At 45.8% G+C, this 17,134-nt stretch overlaps 1 protein-coding gene across 2 annotated transcripts in view; it reads left to right on the forward strand.

The window, feature by feature from the left end:
- Positions 1-17,134, forward strand: part of DNAH9 (dynein axonemal heavy chain 9) — a 1,527,051-nt gene that overhangs the window by 1,326,179 nt on the left and 183,738 nt on the right. For both annotated transcript variants that reach the window (XM_069654516.1, XM_069654515.1), the window contains exons 65-66: positions 6,048-6,239; positions 11,891-12,061. In XM_069654516.1, coding sequence (XP_069510617.1) covers positions 6,048-6,239; positions 11,891-12,061 — 363 coding nt within the window. The remainder of the gene's footprint in view (positions 1-6,047; positions 6,240-11,890; positions 12,062-17,134) is intronic.

Below are 17,134 nucleotides of genomic sequence, written 5' to 3' on the forward strand. Positions count from 1 at the left end.
CAACAGCCTTGTCCTTAGTTCTGATGCTCTGCAGCACTTCCCATCTAGGAAACTTGCTGGCAGAACGTAGCAGGGCATGCTGTGTGCTTGCTGGGTACCAGTTCTGGAGCTGCTGAATGGGTCCTCTGTGTCCGGTATCTCCTTCTGTTCCCTGGTAGATGTTTAGGGGAGGGATCTTGCTTCCCTCCTGGAACACCTGGCCTTCCTTCACTGGCAGATGTAAGGTAGACTGTACCTTCAGCCCAGATGCAAAGGAGTCCTTCCTACTCCTTTCAAAGTCATTGGATGATCTGCCAAGTGAGGGGTTCAACCAACTCTTAAAGCCACATGTGCCCCAGTGATTGGTGCAGGCTAAGCCACCTTAATGAACCATTCCTGAGTCCCCAACACCAATCTTCAGTTATGCATGATGTCAGGACCAGAGTGCTCGGCAACAGGACAGATAAGGGGTGACAACATATACCTAGGTCTCACCCATCTCCCTGTCTGTTGTATATCAAAGTGACTCTCTGGTTAACTGAGCCCTCTCTGACTCTTGATTAAAGCACAGGTCACCCTTAAAGTTTGTGATGGGAGCAGACTTCCTGTCTCCCCTAAATCACATCCTTCGTCCCTCTGAAAGGGGTCTACTCTGCAGGGACACCTGCAGCAACTGCTGGACCCAGACAGGTCATTCACTGACTTTCACACAGAGAGACGGGAACTAGCCTCAAACTGACACATTGCATACCAAAGGGGCATTAGCCCCGCTTCCCCGTTGTTTTGTTTGACAACCAAGCCCCTTCAGGCTTGCCTCAATTATCTCTCATTGGTATGAACTACCACCAGCCGAATTAACACAACAGGGAAGCAGATCCATTGAGCCTTTGATATTTAAATTAGGCTGCCCATGGGTGGAGGAAGGTGTGCCTTCCCCCTTCTTGAGATGCTTTAATGTACCCCTGGCTGTCACATTCCAGCTGAATATGACGGGAAGACAGCAAATGTAGACTGTCTTTTTGTCTTTTCCCGGAGTACACGCGACTATGAGTTTTGTGCGGGAAGCAGATAAAATGTGTGTGGAATGGCCACACACATTTCTCTGAGGTTGATCTCCCATCATTCATGTTCATGATAAAAAAAATTAAAAAGCCTAGACGAGCGCCCCCTGCCCGTGCGGATGCTGGAATTCCTCACAGCAGACTATATTAAATCAGAGGGTCAATAATAAATAGAGGGATGGGCAGACGAAATTACTGAGGAGTGGAAGATGAGGTAAAGTGTGTTGCCATTAATAGAAAATTGGAAGGTTATGGCCAGCGATTAGAGAATGGTATCAGAGAATTGAGTTCAGGAGGAGTTTGACAGCTTTAGTGATGTTGGGAAGTTCAAGTCTACTTTGTGTACTATTAGGACTTTAGTGGGAAGTAATTTGAAGAGGGGTTCAAAAACATGCAAGAAGAGATTAAGAATCCCTGGGGCCTGTTAAAGAAAGGTAATAGTGAGAGGGGTTGGAGTGAAAGTCGAAAGGTGATCTGTTTGAAAGAAAAACAGTTGAACGTCATGGAGAAGCAGTGCTGTTGGCCTTACTTGGTCAATCATGAGGACTACAACACTGCTCTTTGTACATAGGTGAGAGGACTAGGTAGCAAGGTAGTAAGTCCATGTGCAATGCTGAAAGAGTGGCAGCATTTTGTGAGTGTCCATGCTTCAGGGACTGCCATCATGGAAAGATAGGGGCGGTAGGTGTCAAAGTGGTCAGTAAGAAAGGAGCATTTGTTACAGAGATTCCCATAGCTTGCAGCGGAGGAAGAGGAGGAATTGCAGTCAAGAGTGAGATGAGAGAGGTAGATGATGTTAGCGCTTGCAATGGTTGAGTAACCGGAGTGTTGCCAAGGCATTGTAGGGAAATCAGGATAGTACGGGAAGTTAGTGAGAAGAGCATAGTGTGGGATGCTGTGGAGGAGTGTATGGTGTCCCCTGCTGAAGGGAGGTTCTGAAGATGTTGATGTGCTCGGTGGTAGGAGAATAGCTTGTGCCTTGGTAGGTGAAAACATGCAGGTACATAAAGGTGGTGCTTAGCGACAACCAAGTGGAGTAGATCAGCAGAAGGCAAGGTATGGTGCTCTCGGAATTTAGAGCTTGGTCCTACCAGACGTAATTAGTTAATTACCCACTGAAGATTCTCTGTTACTTTGATCCATTGACAAGTGCCAAGGCAATTACCATTTAATTTAAAATCACCCCCATTGTTGGAATTGCCTCTCTACTGCTTTGCTTTGAGGTGATGTATGCCGGGACTTAATTCTTTCACAGATTCTTTTTTGCTAGAGCCCCCAAACAAATCTAAGGTAGCATCACCATGCACTGTGCATGTGGCACCACCCCCAGCCACAAACGCTAATATAACATGTTTGATTCATAACATCCTTTCAGCTGAACTCTTCAAGTATGTAACATTAATAACAATATGGTGATTGAGAGTAGGAAACCTCAATGGCCCCAAAAGGGAATAATCCAGGGAAGGGAGGAGTGTCGGGCAACATCATCACTTCATGTTAGCAGAGCGAGCGGCAACAGAATTGCAGATCTCTGCCAATGGGGCATCTTCTGATTTCTGACCCGAATGCTGGGTCCCTGCTCACTTACCCAATAGTGACTTCTTTCTGGTAATCTCGTAGGACTCAGATGCCTCTGAGACAGATCAGAGTGTGGACCTAGTGATGGGATCCAAAAAACAAGAGTGGCCATTTTGAGATTCAATTAATTCCTCTTTCTTACTTGATGTACATGGTACATGTGTGTGGATCACATTTCTGCACACAGGGTTTTTTCATAGATGAAAATTTGTATAAAATAGATATTGTCTTAGCTTGCAATGAGATGTGGTTAGGTACGTCAGTCATTGTGGTAAAAAATGTCATTAGTTCAATCAGCAAAAATAGGCAGAACCACCAATGAAGACCAAAGAGGTCCTTTGGTAGGGAGGCTGGCTTTTTGTTTGTATACACAATCCCTCGCCCCAGTATCATTTACCTCTGAAGGAAATGAGAAAACATATTTGGAAATGTTTTCAAAGATTGTTTAGTAAAAATAATATTTTATGCTACAATGCAGCCTACATTAAAGGCTTAACTGGTGCCACTGCATCATTTGCAATGATAAGGTCCCTGTGACCCACAATCTCATGAAGTGTTATGCAGGGCACATAATGCATGGGGAATTGTTTTGTGTGAGTGCACACAAAATGGAACATGAAGTGTCTTTGGAGACATTGCACTGCATTACCAGTTTGGTGGTATCTCGCCGATAAATGCAGGGAGATACCACCAATTGGTAATACCGTAACTGACACTTGGAATGCCAGAATTACCAGCATATTCCAAGTTCTGGCAACAGTGGTAATTCTCCATTCCATGAAGTCTCATAACACTGGTTATTTATTGGCGGTAGGGAGCTGGAATTAACTGCAACTTTTGGCTGCAGGTAATTTCGGACGCCCCATTGGCAAACTTGTAGTATGGTGTTCCAGAAATGGGCCTTTTTTAACTACGATGTGTGTTTTAACCTGGAATTGGGGCTCAGTTTGTGCTTCTGGACTATTATTTTGTTGGCATGATTGCCTTGTATACTAGAGCGGGTGTTTGCCATTTGCTTGCTGACTGTCCTACCAGCTCACGTGATGACTGTTTAGCTGCCAACCGTCCCATACTGATTCCTCGCAGTAAAACGGTTGGAAAGGTAGCCACTTAGCATGGGGCGGGGCCCAGGGAAAGCCTCCCAGGAGGGAGGAAAGGTCCCACTAAAACCTTGCCATGGAATCTGACTTGGATGTTTGGAGCCAATTGGGAAAACTCTCCTTTTCAAACAGCACTTGTCACATCTAAGCGCTAGAGAATTGGAGAGCTTGTTGGGGGTGTGGAGCCTTGGCTCCAGGCTCGTGTCCACTGCGTTGGGGATGACTCTTTTATTTCAGCCATTAGTTTGGCTGAATGCATCTCAGAGAGTTTTAATAACCATGGGGAGTTGTTTACCGATTTATAGCATTGCAAGGATTTGCGGTTTAAGGGTTCGCCTTGTATGATAAGGGAAGGGAAATGGCAACTGAGATCGAAGTGTAGAATGAAGACGCAACAGGATGGCACTGCAGTGAACTTCATTATTCCTGATTCCAGTGATGTTTCCAGTGACCAAGAGGACTTTAAATAACGTTATAAGCTGGCAGTGGGTTTGTTTTTTGAGACATCTTGGTGCTGTCCGAAAATGACAGATTGATGCCAATTCTCCGGCATTGGATATAGTTTCTTGTAGGACACAGCCTTATAGTTTTTAATGGGTTCATTCTGTCAGCGTGCAGCAAGGGTGGATACGGAGAACGGATTACATTTGGACTTTTTGTCCCACTATTCAATGGCCTACTCAATGGGCCTGGCTCTAGTTCTTAAGATAGTGGCGACCGAAGGAGCGAACCATTCCGTTTCCCAAGTTGTTGGCATTTCTTTCAAGTAACTATTTTAAATGGAAGAGCTACGTAAATAATGACTAGAAATGTTGGTGTTGAAGACTTTGGGTAAAGGAACTTATTGTGTCTACTAGAGCGCAGCGTACGGGCATTCAAAAGAGCTTTTTTTGCTTGAAGAAACTTGCCATAGTTTAGAGATGATCATTTCTATTCTGGATTCAGAAACACAGAACGTATTCCAGAACTATAATACGTATCACTTACTTTCCGCACTAGTATTCCACTAATTATTTAAAGAAATGTTGGCTATTCATCTAAAGCCACCAGACTCTTCATGTGATCTAGACCTCACTAAATTGCAGAGGTTCACATCCGCTGCATCCCAACAAGAGGGATGATAGATCCATGTTAACAATCCCATCCTGTGGGATGGGACTCCTCCCTCTGATGAATCCCTGCATATCTACAGCATTTCAGTATTTGTTTCATTGCTAATGGACGCTAGGTAGACCACATAGCTATCCTGGACAGCACCATGCTCTTGATGTCAACTGAGGAGTTACCACTTTTCCATCCAACCTCTGCTGCCCAGTAACATAGGGAGACGGCCATTGGCAGCTGCAAGGTGGCAACTGGCCTGCTGGAGCTGTCCCTGATAGTTTCCTTGCGCCACAGCCCCGTGGCTGGGCTGAGATAACCCCTTTCACATCTTATATGCCTTGAAGGTGGGTGGGGGTGTAATGCTGCCAATAGCAAACCGACAGCAGTAAACCCTCAACATCGGGTTGTGCCAGCAGGATTCGGCTGGGTTTGTCTGAAAGTGAGGCAGAACTCCTCAATTGAGTCCCACATTTGCTATGAATGGTCACTCTTTATTTCCATCTTTTTTTTTTCAAAATCTAAAGGTATTAGAAATTGATATGAAGTCAGTGTTCCTTTGTTAGATCTTGGTGGTTGATTGTATTTCGATATTCTCAAGGAAATTAGAAACTAACAAGGTTTACTTTCTGAATGCTCACAAAGAGAGAGTGGCATCTCTGCCTCATGCCACCATCATAGGCCGGCATAAGAGACCACTTTGTGATTAGAAAATGCAGGTGGACTTCCAGGTCAGCACACACTGGCAGGGAATATAAGAGCAGGCCCCACGTTGAACGTTGCAGGGATGAGGTCTTAAAACATTATTATAGACGTCCCCTCTTTTCACCACCCAGCCCACCACAACTCCATGTAGATACATTTATTGAAAAATCTAAATTACTGATGGAGGGGAATTGCCTTGTCTGTCAAATCGGCCAATTGTCATGCCTTCATGAACATGCTAGAGTATTTTGGCTCTAGTTCTGTCTATGTTTCAACATATTGTTTGTCCAGGCTGTTTAGAATTTTATGAAATTACTAGATCAACTGCAAACTTTAATTAACCATCCCCTAAATGTTTACTCTCAGTCAACCTTTCTACAGAATTCACTAAATACATGAGAGAAAACAACTTTCCACCACTTGTGGTCCAGAGTTTTCTATGCCAAATCCACGCAGAGATGTGTTCACAGTGTTACATTCTGACCTCTTTGCTATGCTTGTTTTCTATTTCTTCATTGTGCAGGTTCCCTATGATGATCTGCGGTATCTCTTTGGTGAGATCATGTATGGCGGCCACATCACAGATGACTGGGACCGTCGTCTCTGTAGAACATACCTGGAGGAATACATCAAACCAGAAATGATGGAGGGCGAACTCTTTCTGGCACCGGGATTCCCTATTCCAAGCAACATGGACTACAATGGTTATCACCAGGTAATGTTCATTTTTCTGGTTTTGGACCATACGAAATATCATCTTGCGATGAAGAAAAGCGAAGCGATTTCCTCAGTGCAGCGATGTAAGAATCATTGCAAGACAGCTCGGTGAGTTAAAAGCTCACAACAGTCATCTGTATTCAGCCTGCAAGAAACATGTTCACTGCCCAGCAGCTAGTGCCGCACTGGCCTATAGGGAACTCTGCAGATTTCCTGGCAGGCCCCTGCACCCTGGCCCTTTTTTCTGTGAGTAGTCTGACTTTGTGCTCCTGTTATTCTCTCCTCGTGCGCCCTTATCCCTTCTCCCATCTCTCCACATTACTATTTGGACTCAAATGTTCTTGTGGGAGAACCCCCAGCTCTACTTACAGGGGGTTGCCCTTTCTCACATGGTGTAATATTGGGCCACTTTCAAGTTCCCAGTCCACCCCTGCCAGCAGGACCGACTCTGCCCTTAAAGTAGCATAGTCAATGGCCAAGTAACATTAAATCAGTCAATAGTAAATAACACCTACTATTGCTATGCTTAGAGTAGAAGTGGTGGCAATTCAGCATCATGTTCTAAATATAAAAGTGTTACAAAGCTCAGTCGGATTCACACCAGTCAGACAAAAGGGCTTACGTTCAAGAAAAGGTTTCTTAGAGATAGTTAGAGTTGTGACAACACAATAGAGGGTAATATATTACCTTCACAGTCGCAGAATGGTGTCCTCTTCAGTGCAACTGTTGTGCAACTTCAGCCTGGGCTCCTTCTCCAGGGTTAATGATCAGTTCAGTCTCTCGAAGTCCTGAGGATGTTAAGAGCCCCCTTCACTTCTTTCTAGTCTGCTTTTTCAGTGGTCTCTTTGCCTGCTTCCCATCTTCGTTTCTGGATAAGAACTCCTTTAAGTTGTCTAGAAACCTTCCTTCAAGTGTGTTTACACTTTCCTGTCCCAGGTTATGTTCTCTGTCAACCAAAATCCCATCCACACTCTACTCCTCGATGTGTTGCCGCATGCTTCGCTCTAAAGGGCCCCTCCCGTCTCTCCTGTAGTCTCATCTTCATCCTATTCCTCCCCTTCCCGCACCTCCACAATGCTCCACGACATGCTCAAACATCCGCCCTGCCCAGGCACATACTTGTCAAGCTCCAGGCTTGCTTTTTTTCTGACCCCCTCTTTGATGTAATCCTCTTTGATCTTCACCTCCCACCTCTTGACCTTGGTGTCTCCTTCCAACTCCGCCTTTCACACTTTCAGACTGTCGTTAATACCGTCCCCTGCCAAGGGTAGTGTCTTTGTGGGTCTGGGGTGGGATTTTGCCACTTTTCTTGGATTCTGTTACTGTCTCTCAAGAGACTATCACTGGCTTGATTCCTTCTTCATAGTCATTTGCTCCCAGGATCAAACTCCAAGCCACCTGTGGCTCGCAGGTACTCAGGGAGTCTCCAAGACTAAGCCTTCTACTCTTATCTGTTAGGCACATTTCCTTTGTATCCTTCATTGGCTTTCCAATGCCACAATCATTAGAATAAGGTTTTTGGCTGGCCTGCTCCTCACTCATTGTCTCAGTCTTTCTTTTTGAGTACACGTTTTTTTTAGTGTTGATGTTTTTGCCAATTCCATCACATGCAAAGTGTGGCTCTTGGCTAGCCAATCCCTTGTCTGGCCTATTCTCTGCTTCCTCCAACTTTCCGCTCTCCTCCTCTCTGCATCCTTCCTCGTGCTCGCCATCACACTTCTTCCCTCCTGCTCTCCAGCACGCACCTTTCTTCCTCCTGATATTTCCCTCCTAACATGTATTCCTCTCCCTTCTCTCTTCTCCTTCCTTCGATCGCCATCTTGCCTTCACTGTAGACTGCAGCCTCTGGCCACCTCTAGGCCCCAGCACCGATACCTGAGCCTGGTACCATTTATACAATGGAGCAGGGCTAATGAAAATGCCAATTGGGTAACCTTGGACACCCCTCAAACTTATTGAGTAGGCTCATGAATGACAGTGAAGAATGCCCCCTTCCTGGTGCAGGAATTGCACTCTGGGTGGAAATGGGTGGCTCATGCACCAGAACATAAAACACTGAGTTGCCATCTTGGGAACAGGTGGACCTGCCACAGTGGCCCCTCGGTTCTGCCATGTATCTTCCCATCTCGAGTGTTCGCTCCTCTACCCTGCCATATATCTCGTAGTGATCCTTGCTGTCTCAACTGTGCCACATAAGGTAAGCAGTTGTGGGTGGTCTACTTCACAGGCCACAGACCACGCAGAGTAGCTCACTGATTCCTCATTTCAGCCCCAGGCACACACAGAGTCCTTCAGGGAACAATGTATGCCCCTGCAAAGAGACTGGGAATGGGGGGGGGGGAGACCCTGTGCCATCTGCCATGCACCACACCCTGGCATGACTGCATTTGGAGGATGTTGACCCCTGGTCCCCAGTGTCCATCTGAGCCCACTCCCTGGCCTCAGTATGGCACTTCATCATGAGAGGAGAGCGAAACCATTTCACAGGATTCGCAAATAAGTACAGAACCTCATCATGTGTAAGTCACTTATAACAATGCCTCCTTAGGATTGTCTTACTTAAAACATTAATAAAGCAAATACAATGGTAATTTGGGGTTGGGAATTGTGATTAAAAAATGGTTCAATTGCATACTTATTTTGCACTTCGGGAGACCTTTTTATTCGCATCTCCTAATGGAACAGATGAGCACTGACGTGCCTCTGTAAGGCATCGAGGCGCTAGGTTATTATTATTTAGAGACCACCCTTTTAATGCAACGCAGACTGAGCAGTATGAAGAACATCACGCCCTTCATTCATAAAGAACACTTGGATGGTGAGATGACAGTCCTCGCCACTCGCCATTAGCCCAGGGTGCCATGCGAACATCAGCTTCGCCGCATTCTGTTAGGAGCACACTCACATGCAGCTGTTCCGTCGCTCATTGAAGCACGCAGATTTGCATCGAGGCGCGACTTACATTGTCCCTTTCCTGTGAAGAGGCACTAACCGGAGGGCCGGGATGGGCTTGCGATTTCCATCCAGTGAAACATTATTTTCAAGACAATCCTGTTGCTGCCACTGCCTGTCATTCTAAATTGCCATGTACTCCTCCTTGCAGACGGCAGCAACAAGATTCTCTTGCAAATGTTTTATTTCTTGGATATCACTCGCAGTCAGTGGTCCCGGGAAATTCTGTTAAAATACCACAAACACATGCATGCATCTACTTTGGTTGCAGGGGCGCCTCTCCTAAGCCAGTGCGTATGATGAGCAGGTCCACACTCTGGCACAACATGGCTGAGCATGGGCCAAATCTCAGGGAGGGACCTGCAAATATTTGCGGGTTGCCCATTCAAAAGATGGATGGCCACCCCAAATGTTCATGGGTAACCTTTGGGGGGACAACCCCACCCCCCAAAGCGACTTAAAGTCACCCCACTGGTCCGTATGTCCCCTTCTTATAGTGTCAAAGGAAGTGTGCCAATCGTTTTTCTGTTTCCAGTGCACGGACCCCGGAAATAGAAGCATTTTTGAACACGCTGCGCTGCCGTATGGGAGCCCGCCAGGCCCTGGTAGGTCGAGTGGATGTGTTCTAGGGAGGTGAGAATAGGCATGTCAGTGCTGCTCCCATTGTGGCCCTTGTTGTTTAACTCTTGGGCACTGGTGCAGGCAGGATTTCGTGCCAGAGTGTGGGCCTGCACATTTTACGCACAAGTTTAGGGCCCTGCAACTAAAGGACACATAATTATGCTGGTGTGGTGTTTTCGTTGGCATGCTCCCAAGGACTGAGCTGAAGTGTGACCTATTCCAGGCCATTGAGTACTTTTAAATAGTTACAAGACACCATTCGGCCAACATTATATGTCCGAGTACATAAAGTAATGTGAGACCAAAAAGTTATCTACTCTGAATTGTATCATTGTACTTTCAAGACACAAAGTAAAAGTGTGTAATGGTTTACGAGCTTGAAGTCATTAATTGACTAGAGCATGCAGCGAGCGTGTTGTTGTGTCAGTTGTGATTAGAAAAGTGAAGTGATACAAAAGGAAAGGGTGTTTACTTCATCATTCAATGTGTTGTTTGGGAAGATGAGCTTGCTAAATGCTGTGCTTGAGGGCTTTGAGACCAGATGCACTTATTTCAGACTTTCAGAAAATTCACACTTATCAGAAAGACTTGTAAGTGTGAATGGCACTGCCAAAGGTGGGATATTAACTGCATCACACTGAGTACATATTAAAGTTACCCACCTAATTTTTATTAATTTTATCAACTGAATAAAGATAAAAGAAAGAATTTGTTCTGGCAGAATTGAAGCAGTATGAATATTTTTCTCTTCTGGTGTCAAACAGTAAAGTGCATGCAAAGTGACTGCTACCAAAAATAATAAGCCAGCTGAAAGTAGATATTTAAACAAACACACTACCTTTTATTGCCGCATTGCATCATGAATTAATCCATACTGGTGTTTCCAAAAATATGCCAAAAAAGACTGTTCATTCTTATGGAAGAACTGATTTTTCCTAGTTGGGTTGATCACCTGAGGCAGTGATGGTGAGGAGTCCAACCATACTCATTCCTTCCATTCCATATGATCATGCCACACCAAACCCAAGTGTGAACCATGTTGTATATAAAACCCGAACTATTGTCCGGATTTGTCGGTAACAGAATTACTGCCGCATATACCGCATAGTCGAGCTACGTGTCTGGCCTGGAAGTGGAGGATTTTCCTACACTGCTGGTTCATGCTCCACTTTAACGGCAAAAAAAATCTGAAGATTTACCGCTGTGTAACTACCGCTCACAGCAAATCCACCAATATCCCATGGGGTCCTATAGACTCCAAAAATGGGGACTAACACTGCCATACCACTTCTCGCAATCCCATTGTAAATCCACGGGACTCAGTGGCAGTACCCCCTTTTGGTGCTAATTTGGCAGATTTACTACCGAATTACCGCCAAACTCGGAATGAGGCAGAATGTCTTAGAGTTTGAGAGTCACGGTTGAGATGTACACCTTCAAAACGTTGCTTCTGCAGCAGCGATTCTCTCTTTTGGTTTAACTAATGTGAACAGAAGTCTACAGGGATGTGGGGCCGCAATGTCGCACAGATTTTCCAACTAGCTTGTTGGTATTCTGTCTGCTGCCTGGTCCCATCCAATCTTTGAAAGCAGCCGCCTGCAAATTCAATTATTGATGACATGAACTGATCTTTTCATCCGTCCCCGGCCGGTGCTGTAAGCAAGGTCCATTTATAATGACGGAATAACTGAAGGCGATCCAACCTTCATCAATTAAGAAATACCGCATTGAGCATAATTACAAGCCCTTAAATTATCCTGGGAAATTGGGAGCATGCAAGCGAGCCAGATATATTGTCAATCACACAAGGGGGGATGGCTAAAAAATGTGCAACGATTTTCATCATTTAAGTAATGATGTTACAGAAGTCCAGTATTTAATATTTTATTTGTTCAGTCTGATTCTGGTTCAACTACTTGAGCATGGTGTGGCCTTACCGCCGCTCCCAGAACGCATACGCGCAGAGCCCTGTTGACTGTGTCTTGCAATCTTAATGATAAAGGGGACTATTTCTAGCTAGAATTTGTATGTGTTGTATATTTTATAGAGTTACCTAATACTTGCCCTTGATTTCAGTACCTTGATGATGCGCTGCCGGCCGAGTCTCCGTATCTATATGGACTTCACCCCAATGCCGAAATTGGTTTCCTGACACAGACTTCTGAGAAGCTCTTCCGGACAGTTCTGGAGATGCAGCCACGCGATAGTAGCATGGGAGAAGGTGGAGGAGTCACCAGAGAAGAGAAGGTAAAGGAAGTGACCTCATTGTCCAATGATGACCATCTTGATCACACCATGTTAGATAGAGCAAAAGATGGGGAGCCTTTCAGATAGCAACTCGCCCATCACCTTACTCAGCAAATCAAACAGATGGCCACACAAAGGAAGTCATTGAAAAATAAGCAGACATTGGGCCTCATTACAAGTTTGGCGGTAGCCTGGCCGGTAAAACCGCCATGCTGCCGCCGAACTTGCATATTTTTCCAGCGCCTGGCAATGGGGAAATACAGGGGCATTACAGCCCTGGTGGACCCTGTATTTCCCCATTTCCAGGTGCTGGAATGTATTAGTCCCCATTCCCATTTGAGTCCCATAGGACTCAATGGGGAATGGTGAGGACGGTAGCACCGGCACCATTAAGAATGGTGCCGGTGCTACCGTCAGTGTCTGCGGGCGTATGCTGGTCCACCCGCTAGGTCAGACCTGGCGAGCTGATATGTACCCGCTCGCAGAACTCGTAGTTTGCTGGTCTGGTAACAACAGTACCGACAAGCTTACTGGTACAGTTGTTATCGGACCAGCAAACTTGTAATGAGGCCCAATGCTGTTTAGGCCATAGAACGTGCACTTTCAGACCCTAGGGCCTTCAGTGTGATGACACCAATCTAATACTGAGTAGCAGTAGAGCAAACCATGATGCAAAACCACAAACGAGTGAGGGAGAGGGGAGCAAGGAAAAGCATTTAATTTAAAGTGGAGTTTGACTATATGTTCATGGGTTCAGGCGTAGATATGAGGCTGCTTTTTGTGTTAAAATGGGTGCTTGTTCCCAGGAAGATTAAGGAGGACTTCTGTTTTGTTCCCCCTCATGTAAAATGCTGAGCCATGTGTTACTTAATTCTGATTTGATCCTCTTATGCAAGCAGGCCGTTCCCTGTAGTTGTGTTGCTTATGTGTAAAAGTGTGTTGTCTGTGGTCCTTCCTCTGTTTCCATGTTACTAGGATACATCTTTCTACTGCTAGTGTAGTTTAGTGGTGCAAGTCACGTAGGGAGTAGAAAATGGCCAGATTGTGGCCATCAATGTTTTCCCTCCTTTGCTCCTGGGATAGCTTCCTTTTTATTGGATTCTCCTGAAATGGGCCCATTAGGATGGTCAGACAGAATGGTTGGAGAGCCCTTCCCAAATCCCCCCAACATTGCACTCTATTGCATGCGGCAAAAACCTAATTTCTGTTTTTGATGTAAGGGGGTGAGAGACTCCCTGGCCAGGCATCCGTTAACTGGACACTCCTAGATAGGAGCACAAGACTTTATCTGGTAATGGCCCAAATTACCACCCTGACAATTGCAATTGGTTAAACACCTGCTTTACACCACATATATATGTGGGGGGGGTATGGGATATTATAGTAATATGGGAGGGTTGTGGGGCGGGGGGGCATATCTATGTGGTGTAAAGGGGGTTTAATGAAAAAATAAATGTAAAAAAAGTCGGCATTTTCGGCCATCGCAATTGTGTGTGCTCGCAGTGATCACATAGATCCCTTTAACTTAATAGTTAACCACGTTCATATCAAAATGGAGGAATTTTGTACTACATGCTTTTTTTGCCTCTGAAAAGAAGATCAGAGCAGCCTGACATTTCCCCAACCATACTGGGAGAAAGAAGAAACGGTACAGGGAAGAGCTCAGACCGTCGGGGGAAGCCTATTTCTCATTTTCCAACCAAAGCGTAGTGGGAAAACGGACCCATTCCACCCCCTGCAAATCACACATGTATTCTTGCAAATAACTGATAACACAATCATTTGATGCTCCCCAGGGAGAGGGAAATATTCAACTGCCCCCTTAAGAAATCCCCACTTTCAGCACTTGAGCCGGATTACGAGTTTTGCGGTAACAGTAACACATGTGCTATTTGGAAAAAACTTTGCCAAATTCCAAGTTTCAAATGTGCTACTTTTCAATTCCATCTGCTTTTTAACTTAACTGCGGGAGTGGGAAGAGCCTACAATGTTTTCTTATGGGAATTTTGCATGAACATAGACACCTTTAGCACTTAAGGGGTTAACTTGCCTCCAAACAAAAGCATTAGCAGATGAAATATTACTGCTTGCAATAATAGTTCCATGGGACTCGTCTACTAATTGGGGAATAACTAAAGGTTCTGCATTATTCAAAATTATGTGGACCCTCCAGGTTACTGCATGGTTAGAGTAATTCTGTTATACTGTAAAACCAATGATCAGGACCTTGTAGAACATGCGACAGACTGGGGTCAGATGGAGAGCTCTCACTCACCAAACAACCTTTCAGGATGGATGGCATGGCTAAGATGTCCACTTGACTTTTTAAAGCCCTCCACCCAGACAGCTGGACTTCCATTCTGGTTTGGTGACTCTATAGGTGGCATTTTGTCGTCAGTCGAGGTAAGGGGTAGGTTTTCTGCACAAATGCCTGAGAGAACGGTGACAAAGGGAAGATGAGGAGGAAGGAGAATTGGTAAGGGAGAGTTTGCTGTTGTAGGAAGGAACCCATGAAGAGTGGAGGAAATAGGAATACAGGGTATGGAGAAGGAATGGAAGAACCTAGAGAGGTGGGACGTGAACAAGACAAGGAGGAAGAAAGATATCACAATGTGGAGGGCAGCCGAAAATAAGGCTGAGGGTGTTAGTGAGGTCCAAAATGAGAGAACAACATTGAGCTAGTCAAGTAAGCCAACAATAGTCAGGGTTTTGAGAAATGAGAGGCGACATCAGTGGGTCCAGAACTTGGTGGCAGCCAGAAAAGCTGGACTTGTTGGGACCAAAGACTGTTGGGTCTAACCTACTTGCCAAATCATAAGGTTAAGAAGAGAGGAAAGAGAAAAGCTAGTCCGAGTACTGATGGAAGTTCAAGATAACCCTCTTTAAAAGACCACTCAACCTGTTTTGCAAGCCTTGCTTGGGGTGAGATACCCAGACCCAAGAGGAAAGCATAAGCCCCTTTGCAAATTGTGGTACAAATCCTGCTGCTGCTGGGATACCTAGACCCAGGGGGAAGGGCAGACGGCCTCTTCATCTCTTTGTGTTACAAACCTTGCCGGGGGAAAGATGCCCAGAAACAGGGGAAGAGGAAAGAAACTATTTGAACTTGTTGGTTGTGCATAAAGCCCAGCAGGAAAGAATGTACTTCAAGTCCAGGATTACCAACCCTGCATCAAGCCAATGGGGGTCCTACAGTACCTAAAGCACAGGAGCAGTGAATCTTGACACACACTATGTGACCTTCAAACTCTGCGAGGAATTTGCCATCTGCATGGTGGGCGTGCGCTCGCCTGGGTTTTTTGAAATGTTTAAATGAATGGAATAATGATAGACCAACCTCTGGAAAATGCATGTTGCCAATCTAGGCACATTGTCCTATGCTCACACCACAACAAACCATAGACCCATGTACTCTGGCATGGACACAGCCTACAGGTACAGCTTTGTACCCGCCTTGTGAGATTTAGTTGGAATGTGACAGCAGAGGAGGGCTGTGAGAAATCAGAGGGTGTCTCACCTGATAGTCCCCGGGGAACTCTCTCTCAGGTGGCCAGGGCACGGCCATCAGCTTTGGATCACGAACGTTGGTGTGGACCATTGCGGGTGGATCACCCGGGTGAGGGGTCTTCGAGGAGTGGGGGGAGACAGCCGATGCTGAGACGCGATAGTCCTCCCTATTTTGTTTATCCAACCTATTTTATTAGGATTCACTGAAGTCCCAACTCCCCCCACACCCCTTTTTACACAAACACTGGGCTGTGGAAGAAGGTGACTGAGAGTAACAGCATTAACTTTCACACATCGTACTGGACATGTCCCGCTAATCACATACACTGGATACCAATTAGCTCTCCTCACGCAAATAAAAGGCAGAACCCACTGACACACTCTGAGCAAGGCAGAACACGAGCACTAGCAGAACTTCTGGGACAAAGGCAAACCTACTGGAGCAGGGGGCGATGGAGCAAAGTGCGAGAGCAGCGGGTCGAAACCCAGAGAGTTCCCTACTGTAGGTCGTTGCCTTTGACATGCCATGGAAAACACATGGAGAAGGCCAGATCCCACAAGTGAAGAGTGCATTGTGTTTCAAGGACACCAGCAAGATCAACAGCATTGTTGGGGAGGCGATGCCACGACTGTGGTACTAACCTTGAATTGGATATCGCAGAACCAAGAATGAGACGTACACCGCTGGTGATTTGGCAAGCGACCTGAGAGACTGGTGTGTGTTAAAGATTTAGCAACATTATATCACAAGTAAAGGCTGCATGCATGTGGATGAGATGCGAGGAAAGGAAGACATGTAAATGCACTTTGAAATAAAAAAACAACTGTGTAATCAGCGATACTAAGTAATGGAGAGATCTGGCGAAAGGAAGTAGCTCACTCGAAAGTCTCTGTGAAAGGTACATTGTTTGAAGCAATAAAGCGAATTGTCGGGGGGAAATTCTCCCGGGGTTGGCTGGGCCGTCCGCGAACCTCCGGGCAGGGAGGCCCCAACTCCTCCAGTATATCCCAAAACCAACCGAGTATGAGACACACGCAAGAAGCAAGGTGGTTCTGCTGTTTATTAGACAAAACGGCAGGGATGGGTCAAGGATCGTACGCGTCCGTCCTGACACACACACTTCATCGTGGGGCTCGCAGGCCCTTTTTACCTTAGTATGACACGCTACTTGCGTCACCTTGGAAAGTTAGCAAAAAACCTATCGCCACTCTGGATTGGTTGCTCGAGTGGTAGGGTTAGTATAGCATATGTATAGATTGTAATATTAGTGGTTAAGGGTTAGTCAGGTGGTATGCTTGGGTTGTCCCTTCAATTTGATACATGAAAATTGTTACATGAAGACCCCTGAGGATTGGTCAATGTTAATGGCGTCAGTGATAAGAGCCCCATGTTCTGATTGGTCCACTCGCGAGCCTCCCAGTCTGGGACCATCGCTGTTCCCAGCTCGCGGTGCACCTGTCATTTGCAACAATGTTTCACAACGGGTATGTGCAGACAATGTGAGGATTTATTCATATGCTGGAAGGCCGATTACTCCCACCGCCGCAGATGTTCATTGGGTCGCT

Source organism: Ambystoma mexicanum, chromosome 3q (assembly GCF_040938575.1).
Source record: "Ambystoma mexicanum isolate Mex_15411 chromosome 3q, UKY_AmexF1_1, whole genome shotgun sequence".
Classification (NCBI taxonomy): domain Eukaryota; kingdom Metazoa; phylum Chordata; class Amphibia; order Caudata; family Ambystomatidae; genus Ambystoma; species Ambystoma mexicanum.